Genomic DNA, 12,069 nt, shown 5'->3' on the forward strand with positions numbered 1-12,069 from the left:
TGCCCGGGGGGGGGGAGAAGGGAGAGGAGGGACCCACGATGCCCTGTGTCCTGTGTGCATGGTGGGACGGAAGCACCCAGAGCAGCAGCTCAGTGCACGGATGGGGCAGCAGCAGCTGGAAGCACTTCTAGTGCCCAAAGTGGCCACTTTGGGGGAGCTCGAGCCAGTGCTGTTCATGCCCAGTGCGATGCCAGCCAGGGCCATCCTCTGGGGGGACACCCTGATCCTCCCCATGGAGTCCCCTCCAACCCCAAGTGCTCGGGCACCGTGGTGGCCCCAGTGCCACACGCAGCCCCACTGGGGCCTCCTGGGCGTATCCCAAACGTGCTCCGGGGATTTAATCCAACCCCAGCCCCCCCGGTGGCGGTGTCGGGCGCTGCGGTTCGGGGTCGGGGTGTCCCCAGCGCGGTGACAGCCGCACCCGGCAGCTCTGACGCACCGCGGAGGCCGCCGCGCTGCGGTTACCTCCGGCCTGGCGGGGCCGCACGGCTGCGGGTTGTGCCGCCGCGGAGCCGGTACCCCCGCCCGGGCGGCGGTGACGCGGTGGCGGGGAGGAGCTTCCCTCCCTCCCTCCCGCCATCACCAAACTTTCCGCTCGCCGCTGGCATCGCCGCCCTCGCACATGGCACCAGCGCCCCCGGGTTGAGCCCTGACACCGGCCACCGGGCGGGTCCCGCTGCCGCCGGGAATCGGGGATCCGACACCATCACCAGCAGCAGCACCGGCGGCGGATCTCGGCGCAGGAGGACGGGGCAGAGCGCAGGGTGGCAGCGGGGGGGAGCGGAGCCGGTGCCCATGTGCCTGCGGTCCCGGCGCGGCGATGAGGCAGCGATGATGACAACCACCGCCGAGGGCACCCTCCGGCCCTGGAAGCCGGACCCGGGGCAGGCGCAGGGGGGTCGGGCCCCGCCGTGGCCGTCGCTGCCGCTGACCCTGACGGTGCTGGCCTGGCTGGGCACCGGCACCACCATGGCCGGCCTCAACAAATGGATCTTCTCGGCGCACGGGTTCCGGTACCCGCTGCTGCTGTCGGCGCTGCACATGCTGTCGGGGGCGGCCGTGGGGCAGGCGCTGGGCTGGGCGCGGGGACTGGCCCCGCCGGCCCCGCGGCACCGCGCCAGGATCTACCTGCTCAGCATCACCTTCTGCACCAGCGTGGCCTTGGGCAACCTGGGCTTGAGCTCCGTGCAGCTGGACGTGGCGCAGGCGGTGGCTGTCACCACGCCGCTGGTGACGCTGCTGCTGTCGCGGGTGCTGGGGCGCCGGCGGCACCACCCGCTGCAGTACGTGGCCATGGGGCCCGTGTGCGCCGGGGCCGCCTGCGCCATCGCCAGCGGCCACCAGCCCGGCTGCGGCTTCCTGCTGGCTGCTGCCGTGCTCCGCGCCCTCAATTCCATACAGCAGAGTAAGTGCCACCCGCCTGTCCCTGCCCTGCCCGTCCCCTGCCCTGCCCGCATGCCCTCCCCATCACAGCCCCTGGGCACAGGAGTGCTGGTGATGCCCAGCACCACCCTGGTGCTGGGTGATGCTCCCTGGCACCGGTGCCACCCCAACCCTCGCAGCACTTTGGCCTCCGGTGCCCCTTTAGCCCTAGTGCCACCCCAATTCCAGGGCCACCAATTGCCTTCCTGGCCCTGGCATCACTTGCTGCCCACCCTGTTCCTGGTGCCACCCCAGGGCCACCCTTGCCCACCCTATCCCTGGTATCGCTCCAGTGATCACCCTGCATCACCCTTAGTGCCACCCTGTCCCTAGTGTCACCCTAGTGTCACCCACACCTGCCTGCCTTCCCCAGCATGGTGCCATGACCTGGTGTGACCCTGGTTTGTTGCTGACAAACACGCTGGTGTCCCTGTGGTGTCCCATGGGCACCGCTGGCTCCCAGTGATGCTATCCCATGTCCTGGGGGCCTGGGGGGTGGCAGTGCCATAGCCTGGCGCAGAGGCACCCAGACTGCCCCGTCCCATCCATGGGCTCCCCCAGCACTCACCCTGGGCTCCTCGTCGCCCGTGGGACATGGCAAGAGGCCCTGGGTACACAGCACATGCCCCGCCATGCAGCCCCCAGTTGTGCCTGCTGTCCTCGGGTGACCCGGCGGGGGACCTGGGGACACAGCAGGGACAGGCCACGTGCCCGGGAATGGTGCTGCAAAACCAGGGGGAGGAGGAGGATGAGGATATGGGAGCGGAAACTGTGTTTGCTCCAGAACAGGACAGGGAAACAGCTCTATCCAATCTGCCCTGGGGCTCCCCATGCCCCAGACTGGGGCATCCCCTCACCCAGGGCACCCCCAATTCCCCATTTCCCCCTTCCTGGTGGCTGTGTTCAGTTCTGGGCCCCTCACTGCGAGAGAGACATTGAGGTGCTGGAGCAGGGCCAGAGAAGGGCACCGGAGCTGGTGCAGGGCCTGGAGCACAAGTGTGATGAGGAACGGCTGAGGGACCTGGGGGGTTTAGTCTGGAGAAGAGAAGGCTCAGGGGGGACCTTATCGCTCTCTGCAACTGCCTGACAGGAGGATGGAGCCAGGAGGGGGCTGGTCTCTGCTCCCAAGGAACAAGGGATGGGACAAGAGGAAATGGCCTCAAGCTGCACCAGGGGAGGTTTAGATGGAGCTGAGGAACAATTCCTTCCCCAGAGGGTGCTCAGGCATTGGAACAGGCTGCCCAGGGCAGGGCTGGAGTCACCGGCCCTGCAAGTGTTCACACCCCGTGTAGCTGAGGCCTCAGTGCCATGGGTTAGTGGTGGCCTTGGCAGTGCTGGGAATGGTTGGACTGGATGAGCTTGAAGGGCTTTTCCAACCTGGTTGATTCTGTTATCTGGGGCCTGGGCACGAGTCGGGGCTCATGTTGGTGGGTGCCCCTGTGGGTGCAGGTGTCCCCCCGGGGCCATCCCCACTGACTGTCCCATGTCCCCGCAGGTGTCCTGCTGCAGGAGGACCGGCTGGACGCGCTCTCCCTGCTCTGCCTGACATCCCTGCCCAGCTTCTGCCTGCTCCTGGGGGCCGCGGTGGTGCTGGAGGTGGGGCCCTCCTGGGACGGGGTCCTGCGCTACGACAGCACCCTGTGGGGCTGGGTCCTGCTGAGCTGCCTGGGCTCCGTCCTCTACAACCTGACCACGTCCCGCGTCCTGGCCCTCACCTCCGCGCTCACCGTGCACGTGCTGGGCAGCGTCACCGTGGTGGGGAACCTGCTGCTGTCGCGCCTTGTGTTCGGCACCCGCCTGAGCGGGCTCAGCTACGCGGGCACCGCGCTGGCGCTGGCCGGGCTGCTCCTGCTCCACCAGCCCCAGCTCCTCGCAGGGCGCTGGGCCCCGCGCACCGCACCCGGGCACCACGGCCATGAGTAGGGACTGCGCGGGGCTGGGCACGGGAGCAACGGTGGCCGCGGTGCAGTGCACACAGGTGTGCTGAGCTGCACCGTGATGTGTGTGCACGTGTGTGCTGGTGTGCATGGATCTGTGTGCACACGTGTGTGCTGAGGTGCATGGATCTGTGTGCACATGCGTGTGCTGAGGTGCACAGTGATGTGAACACATCTGGTGTGCACGATGCTGTGTGAACATGTCTGGTTTGCACGGTGATGTGTGCATGTGTGTGCTGGCATGCACAGTGATATGTGCACATGGGTGTGCTGGTGTACACAGCTCCGTGTGCATATGGGTGTGCTGAGACGCACAGTGATGAGCACAGAGCAGTGCTGGTGCACACAGGTCTGTGTGAACACGTCTGGTGGTGTGCACAGCTCTGTGCACGCGTGCTCCTGTGCACAGCACTGTGTGTACGTTTGTTTTCTGGTGTGCACAGAGCTCTGTGTGTGTGTGCTGGTGTGCATAGCACAGTGCGCACACGTGTCTTGGTGTGCTCAGCTCTGTGCACATGTGTGTTGATGTACACAGCTCTGCGTGTGCAAGGGGGTCCATGCAGAGCTCTGCACGCACAGGCTCTGCCAGCGTGCATGTATCTGCGTGTTGCTGTGCGTGCATGGGGCACGTGCTGCTGTGCAGCTCTGTGTGTTCAAGCAGGTCTCACGCATGTGGGCATGCGTGCTCTGTATGTAGGAACATGTCTGTGTGCACGGCTTTGCGTGCCCGCGGGCGTGCACGGGTGTTGTGTGTGCAAGCGTGTTGCTGTGTGTGCAGAGCCTTGTGTGCAGGTGTGCATGTGGGTATTGTGCACAGGTGTGTCCCTGCACACGTCTGTGCACGGAACATGCGTGTGTTGGTGTGCACAGCAACTGTGTGTGCAGATGCACTTCCACATGTACACGGCTCTGCACAGGGCCGTGTGTGATGGGTACTGGTGGCACATGCCTACATGTGTGTGCCACGGCTCTACACGTGTGTCCCCAGGCTGGGCACGCTCAGGGATGTGGCTGGGGATACACGGCTCCATGTAACTGAATGCTGTCACAGCACAGTGTGTGTGCGCACACACGTGTGTCTGTATGTGCGCGCGTGAACACGCCTGTGTGCCACTGAGCTCCGCTGGCTCGGGTACACCTGGGGTTGTGCACACGCGGTTCTTATGGCTGAACAAGACACCAGGGCCAGTCCGTGTCCTCTCCTTGTCGTCTTCATCCCTACCGTGTGTCCTCCGGCCACCACAGCTCCGGCCCCGCCGGTCCCCATTTGCCGAGGCTGGAGCAGCAGAGCGGGATGGCCAGAGCCCAGCAAAGGGCACGGGGATGGCCCAGACCCACTCGCCATCGCTCCGGGACAGCGAAGGGACGTCCCAGCGTGGGTTCACCGGCACCGGCACCGCCGCGGGCGAAGGGCCCGGCTCTGGTTGCACTTGTCCCAAAATAAAGCTCTATTTTTGTCGTGCTCCATCCCGGCTCCTGGGTCATTCCCGGCCGAGGCCCCGAGCGGGGCAGGGAGGAGGGTGCTGAGGCGCTGGCACAGAGTGCCCAGAGAAGCTGTGGCTGCCCCATCCCTGGCAGTGTTCAAGGCCAGGTTGGACACAGGGGCTTGGAGCAACCTGCTCTAGTGGAAGGTGTCCCTGCCCATGGCAGGGGTTGGAGCTGGAGGAGCTGTAAGGTCCCTCCAACCCAAACCAGGCTGGGACTCTGAGCCACTGGTGCAGGAATGTGAAGCTGAGGCACAGGAACCCCTCGGATGTCCCAGCTCCCAGCTCTGCTGTGCCCACCATGGCTGGTGCTGTCCCCATGCTCCAGTGTGGGGCCCTGGGGCGGCCACTGGGACCCACACACGGTGCCCATGTGGTGCCCGCAGCGTGGCCCTGCCCGGCCCTGGGGAGCAGCACCCGCCGACACCTCCATATGGACATGCCACCCGCAGGCACAGCCCCTGCTCCCTCCCCATTCCCAAACACTGGTTATCTTCCACCCGTCAGGGTTGTGAGTCCTGAGGCACTTCCCAAAGTGTCCCAGGAGTGGCTCCTTCCCCAGCACCCGGTGAGGGCCATGAGCCTGTTGGTGCTCAGGCTCCCATTGCAGCGGCTGTTCCATAGCGGGGAGGGTTCAGCGTCTTTTTGGTTTCCCAGTTCCTTTCCAAAGGCCAATCCCAGCGTGTCTGCAGGGATGGGGCTGGAGAAATACCCCCAGGGAGATCCCGGGACCCTCAGCATCCCTGCCAAGGGATGGGAGGAGCAGGACTTGCCTGTGGGCAAGGAGCCCTTCCCCAGGGATTGCCCATCCCGGCCCCTGGCCCATCTGCTGGCACTGGGGTCTGCCTGGATCCTGCCTGCATGAGATCCCAGCCTGGTTTGGGTTGAAGGGACCTTAAAGCTCCTCCAGTTCCAGCCCCTGCCATGGGCAGGGACACCTTCCACTAGAGCAGGTTGCTCATCTGAGGCTTTGCTGGCCCTGGTTCCTATTCCCGCTGCTCCAGTCAGGCTTGTGGCTGGAGCTGGGCTGGGCATGGTGGGTCCCACTGGCAGCATTTGTGCTGGGCTGGGGGCTTCTGCACTGCCCATGAAGGCGCTGGCCTGGAGCTGTGGCCCTCTCAGGTGTATTTCAGGCCATGACCTCAGCCCGGTGGCATCTCAATGCTCCAGCCTCGGGAAGGATCAGGCTTCCCATGGGCACGGTGCCCAAGTGCTGGCTCTGGTGGCATCACAGCCCGGCTGCTTTGCATGTGCAGGAGCACTGGGGCACCCCTGCTCCAGGGCAGCACCTTCCTGGGGAGCAGACCCTGTGGCAGCAGGACCAGGGAAAGACAGGGACAGCCCCGCATGGGCAGTGAGGATGGGTGACAGCTCTACGTGCTTGGTCCCACCGCGCTGGAGGTGCTGGTGGTGAGGAGCTCCAGTGGGTAAAAGGAATGTGTGTCCGATGGGATGGTGGTGTTATGAGGGAAGTTTCTTCTGGAGCTGCTGTTAAACTGCTACTGAAATGCTCCTGTGAGGTGGCGATGGAGCAGCCTCGGGAGCTGTGAGCCGCTGCCCTTGCTGGAGGAGCAGCATGTCCCCGTGCCGGGGACAGAGCATCGGGGTGGCTTTACTGTGCACATGTTATCCGTGTTTCAGGACAGGGGATTAGCTGCTGCCCTGGGGACGTTGGGAGGCTCAGAGGGACGTGGGAGCTGTGGCAGGACCAGCACTTGCTAAGCTGGGAGCCAAAGGCAGTGACACCTTCCCTCGCATGCGGGCTGTGGTCTGACACCACCATGTCACCGCCCTCACACAGTGCCAGGGACCATCCCAGCTCTGGAGCTGAAACCATGGAAAAGCCTTTTCTAGGGCAGACCTGAAGGAAAATACATTCCCGTGGCAGGACAGCACGGCCTGAGGATGGACAGTGTGAGGAGCAGGATCTGAGGATGCTTGAAGCAGCCCAGGCCCCGCTGGAGGCCAGGAGATGGACAGGGAGACCCTGCAGACTCCCTTCAGCCCCTCCTCTGCTTCAGCAGTGACCAGAAGTGCTGTGAACGCCGCCAGGGCAGGCTGGGGTTACTGATGACACTGCTCACCCTGCCTGGCACCCGCTTGCTGCTCTGCTCTGAGAAGGCTGAGAAGCTCCAGGGCAGCCACAGCCGCTCCGGGCAGCCTGTGCCAGTGTCCCACCACTTCCCAGGGGAGAACTGCAAAGAATCCCAAAGCCAATCCAACCCCCTCACCCACCAACCCAGCCCAGCACAGCACACCCCGCACCGAGGGCAGTGGGGTATCCTGCAGGAACCTGCATTCCACACCGTATATCCTTCTGTTGAGCAAGAGCAAGGAATGAACAATCCTTTAGACATCCTCTAAAAAAGCAAAGGTTCTACAGGCTCAGAAGTAGGGCCCATTTCTGCCCAGGCTCTGGTGTTCCAGGCACTGTGTGAGCTCCAGGCACTGTGGTACTGGAGGAACAAAGAACTGTTCCACTGGCGCAGGGTGCCCATAGAAGCTGTGGCTGTCCCATCCCTGGCAGTGTTCAAGGCCAGGTTGGACACAGGGGCTTGGAGCAACCTGCTCTAGTGGAAGGTGTCCCTGCCCGTGGCAGAGGGTTGGAACTGGAGGAGCTTTAAGGTCCCTTCCCACTAAACCATTCCATGACTCCATGGTTCCATGACTGCGGATGCTGGAGTCTCTTCCTGCCCTCTCTGGAATGCAGCAGATGACTGGACTTGGAGTTGTTGTCTCAAAACCCGGAGTCATATCCCAGTTAGGAAAAACAAACACTGGTAACGCTCCAAACACCCTGACTCACACCCGCTCCTGGCCTGTGTTAGCACAGTTTGTGCTGGAATAGAACAACCCTGTCCCAGCACGGGACTGCTTCAGAGGCACTGTCAGGGCCCCAGCGCACAGAACATGTGAAAACTAACTTTATAGCTTAAACTGTGTTGGTTCTATTTCTGGCAAACCTCACCGGTTGTACCACAGATCCCCTGGATTCAGAACAGAGACTTCATGCTCCAACCCCCTTAGATGAGAAGATTATTTTCAATGCTCTGGCTCTGATCTGGAAAACCGCCGTTGGCTTTTCCTTGGTGTCTTGCCAAGAGGCCACAACAGCTCCTTTGTACTCCGAGCAGCAGCACTGCTCTTACTTCATCTTCATAAACATGGAGTATCATCCCTGACGGAGAGATCACAGAATCCCAGCCTGGTTTGGGTTGGACCTTAAAGCTTCTCCAGTTCCAACCCGCTGCCACGGGCAGGGACACCTTCCACTAGAGCAGGTTGCTCCAAGCCCCTGTGTCCAACCTGGCCTTGAACACTGCCAGGGATGGGGCAGCCACAGCTTCTCTGGGAAAAGTCTGTGCCAGCGCCTCAGCACCCTCACAGGGAAGAGCTTCTGCCTCAGAGCTCATCTCAGTCTCTCCTGTTTGAGTTTAAACCCATCACCTTGTCCTATAGCTGCACATCCTGTGATGGTCACTGGGTGCCTGCTGACACTGAAGGGTTTGTGCTCGCAGTGCAGAGCTGCTGCCAAGGCTGTCACTGGGCTGTGTGATGGGACAAGAGGGCTCAGCCCAGGCCCCGCTGCCCGGGAGCCCTGGGGGGGTCCGGGACTGTTGGGGGCCTCCCATGGCAACCACCCACAGCACAGAGCAGCGCGGGGCCATGGCGGAGCGGGACAGCGCACGGCCTCGCGTCACCTCCTTCCCACCACCACAGAGCCGGCGGCCTGGGGGGGTCCGGTGCGGGCATGGGCACATGTGTCCACATGCGGCTGGGGACCTCACACAGGGCCGGGGGACCCTGACATGGGGCCAGGGGACCCTCACATGGGGCTGTGGGACCTTCACATAGGGCTGGGGGACCCTCACATGGGGCTGGGGGACCTACACATGGGGGTGGGGTACCCTCGCAGGGGGCTGGGGGACCCTCATGCCTCCGGGGTGTGGGAACAGGGGTCCAGCTCAGCACCCCTGCACCCCGCTCTGTGTGACACGAAGTCCCCTCTCCCTTGGAGCAGCTTTGCAGACTTGGACCTCGACCACCACAGCGACTTGTCTGAGAGCTCCACCAACCGCCACACCCTGCTGCTCCTGGAGAAGAAGGTGACTCCACCACTGCCCTGCAGGGCCTTGGGATGGGGTTCACGGCCACCTCCAGCACAAGGGGAGGGTTTGTTCCGTGGAGTCCTTAGGCCATCGCTGAAGTCCTCAGCCCTTTGGCCTCCAGCCTGATGGATTGGGATGTGGGTGCAAATTTTCTCTTCAGGGGAGCAGGAGGCAAATGGTCAGGGGGTGCCAGCCCTTGGTTCCTGGGCCACCTTTGATGTGGATGGTTGCACCTCCATCCTGACCTCAGGACGCAGCTGCCACATCCTACCTGCAAGTGAGCTGTGGTTTGGAACCATAAGCTACAGACTTAACCTGGACTTTGGGTCCAGCAGGAACAGGTTCATGAGCAATGGCAGGTGAGACAGGCTCTCCTGTGGGAATGTGCCAGGTAGCGACTATGAGCTCCGAATTGGGATTGAGGGTGGCGTCAGACATACCTGGACCTTCAAGCACTGAGTAGCTCCCTCTAGCTCCTCTCTGCTCCTGGCAGGCTTTTTGTCCTTAGACACATCCAGCACCTCCTGAATCCCCTCTTACTGCACACATCCCAAGGATCTTTGCCATCCTGCTCTGGTCAGAAACCCCAAGCACCAGGATTGCAGCAGGTTTTCACTTTAAATCAGAGTTTCATGCCATGGGGCTGCAAATTCCCCCCTCAGGACTGTTTCTGGCAGAACTGTAGGGTCCTGCTGTGGTCTGGCTCTACGTGTGAGCAACAAATCATGCAGCCCCATAGCAGTTAGGGGTGACAACAGGGGGAAAGGCTGACCCAGCTTCTCCCCTCAGGTGAGCTCTGCTCAAATAAGACAGTCTAACACAGAAAAGTGTCTGATGGTTTAAATTCCCTGTGTCTCTTGCTAAAAACTGTGCTTGAGACATGAACTAGTGACGCCAACAGGTCCTGACTGAAGGTTTCTTCCTGCTGTCACAGGGATGACAGCACCTTTTCCTCGGTTGGGTGTTCCCTAATCCCTTAACTCAATGGGTAGGGTGTGCTCAGGAGATCCTCCTGGCTGCCAACACTCATGATGCGCTGTTGGTTTCAAGGCCTCGGGGCAGTGCAGCTGCTGTGGGTGAATTAGCTCTGGGCTACAACGAGGCTGTGCAGTGCAGGTGACATGCAGCTCGTGAGCTTGCCCCGTGAGTTCAGGTTGAGAGCCCACTCAAGCGGGTGACCACACTGTCCTTGGCCAGTCTTATAATGTGGGCTTTTTGTTACCAGTGTGATGGGTTGGTTTGGGATGGAAGAACGCCAGGGAGTGCGAGTTCTGTCCTCCAGACCTGCTGCTTACAGTACCATAATGTGAGTTACAGTCAGAGGCAGCATGGTTTGAGTGCTCTCCTTCAGACCAACATTCAGAGTGATACTTATGAATGTTTGAGGTTGGAGGTCACCTTGAGCACAGTGAGGGATGTGGCGGGATGTCCCTCTTCCTGAAGACAAGCAGCCCTTTGCAGTTCTTTCTTTCACGGTTAGGATGGTGACTGTAAGATTTTACGTTTGCTTTCGTAAAGGCAAAACACTTTGAAGAGGCCAAAAGGAAGAGGCAGCATTTCCACAAGCAGCTACAGCAGCAGTTTTTGAAGCAACAGGAGAGGAAGCTGGAGCTCAGGAAGAAAGCAAGGGAGAAGTTTGAGAAGTCACTGGAAGTGCTGAGCCGCCGGAGCAGGAAAGCAGCCATCCCTCCAGCTGAGAATGGAGCAACACCCTCAGAACACGCAGCTCCCACTGATGGAGAAGGGACCAAGAGACACGTCTAGAGAGCTCCTCCTGCAGGCTCCGGCCCGCGTCCTGCCAACATACCGGAATGTTCAGTTTCTCCTTTAGGAAGCCAAAGCTCGTCCTGTCCCAGCAATAAACCACAGTGGTCCCTTCCTCTGCTGCTGCTGCCCGTTTGCCTTTTGAATCCACGGGGCTGCTGTGCTCACAGGGCCATGGGCTGGGCACAACCCAGGGAGCAGGAGTAAAATAGCTCTTCAAAGGCCTGGTGTCTTTCGAGGGAATAGAACAGGGATGGGAAAGGGGTAGATCTTTTCCTTGGCTTGTGCTTATAGACAGGATCCAAACCACATGTTTCATGGCTGGTTGGATTTCCAGAGATGGTATCAGAGGCTCAGGGAGGGTAAATGAATCCGTTGTTGGGGAAAAAGAAGGATCAGAAGCTTAAGCAGCTTAGGAGAGAAAAACAGCAAGGAAAGGAGTATTGAAGGCAGTGGAGAAGTGGGTAAGTGTCAGCAGCAGATGGAGAGGGTGATTGTAGGCAAGTAGAACTGATCAACTTTCTTTTTCTCCCAACCAGAGGCATTCAGAGTCCCCCGCAGCTGAGTGCAGGAGCGTGGAGCTGGAGACACTGACACCATCCACCCTGGCCTCATCAAGTGCATTTTGACTATCCCTGAAAAACATCCATCTAACTTGTTTTTAAAACCTGGCACTAAGGGAGAAGCTGCGGTTCCTGGAGGTGCCTGGTTTTCAGCCAGCATTTAGCGCTGAGGTTCACAATGTCATAAAACTGTTCTGCTTGGAATGAAGCTGATAAGCTCCAGGTTGGGCAGAGCAGTGATTCAGAGCAGCCCTGTGGAGGACTTGGGGGTGTTGGGTGAGGAGAAGCTCCCCAGGACCCAGCTTCAGTGTGTGCTTGAGCCCAGAACCCCCCCATGTGCTGGGCTGTACCCCCAGAGCGTGAGCAGCAGGTCAGGGAGGGGATCCTGCCCCTCTGCTGTGCTCTGGGGAGATCCCCCCCTGCAGCCCTGATCCAGCTCTGGGGCAACAGCACAAGAGGGACGTGGAGCTGCTGGAGTGAGGCCAGAGGAGGCCCCGGAGCTGCTGCGAGGGCTGGAGCAGCTCTGCTCTGGAGCCAGGCTGAGAGAGCTGGGCTGGGGCAGCCTGGAGAAGAGAAGGCTCCTGAAGGGGAGACCTTAGAGCAGCTCCAGTGCCTAAAGGGGCTCCAGGAAACCTGGAGAGGGGCTTTGGACAAGGGCCTGTAGGGACAGGCCAAGGGGAATGGCTTTAACCTGCCAGAGGGGAGATTGAGATGAGCTCTGAGGCAGAAGCTCTTCCCTGTGAGGGTGCTGAGGCGCTGGCACAGACTTTTCCCAGAGAAGCTGTGGCTG

At 61.0% G+C, this 12,069-nt stretch overlaps 1 protein-coding gene across 1 annotated transcript; it reads left to right on the forward strand.

The window, feature by feature from the left end:
• Nucleotides 1-106: 106 nt before the first annotated feature.
• Nucleotides 107-4,826, forward strand: SLC35E4 (solute carrier family 35 member E4). Its single transcript, XM_030502253.1, has 2 exons — nt 107-1,405; nt 2,918-4,826. The coding sequence occupies exons 1-2, from the start codon at nt 796-798 to the stop codon at nt 3,343-3,345; spliced, it is 1,038 nt and encodes a 345-aa protein (XP_030358113.1). The 5' UTR covers nt 107-795; the 3' UTR covers nt 3,346-4,826.
• The last annotated feature ends 7,243 nt before the right edge of the window (nt 4,827-12,069 follow it).

This window comes from Strigops habroptila, chromosome 11, assembly GCF_004027225.2.
Source record: "Strigops habroptila isolate Jane chromosome 11, bStrHab1.2.pri, whole genome shotgun sequence".
Taxonomy (NCBI): Eukaryota; Metazoa; Chordata; class Aves; order Psittaciformes; family Psittacidae; genus Strigops; species Strigops habroptila.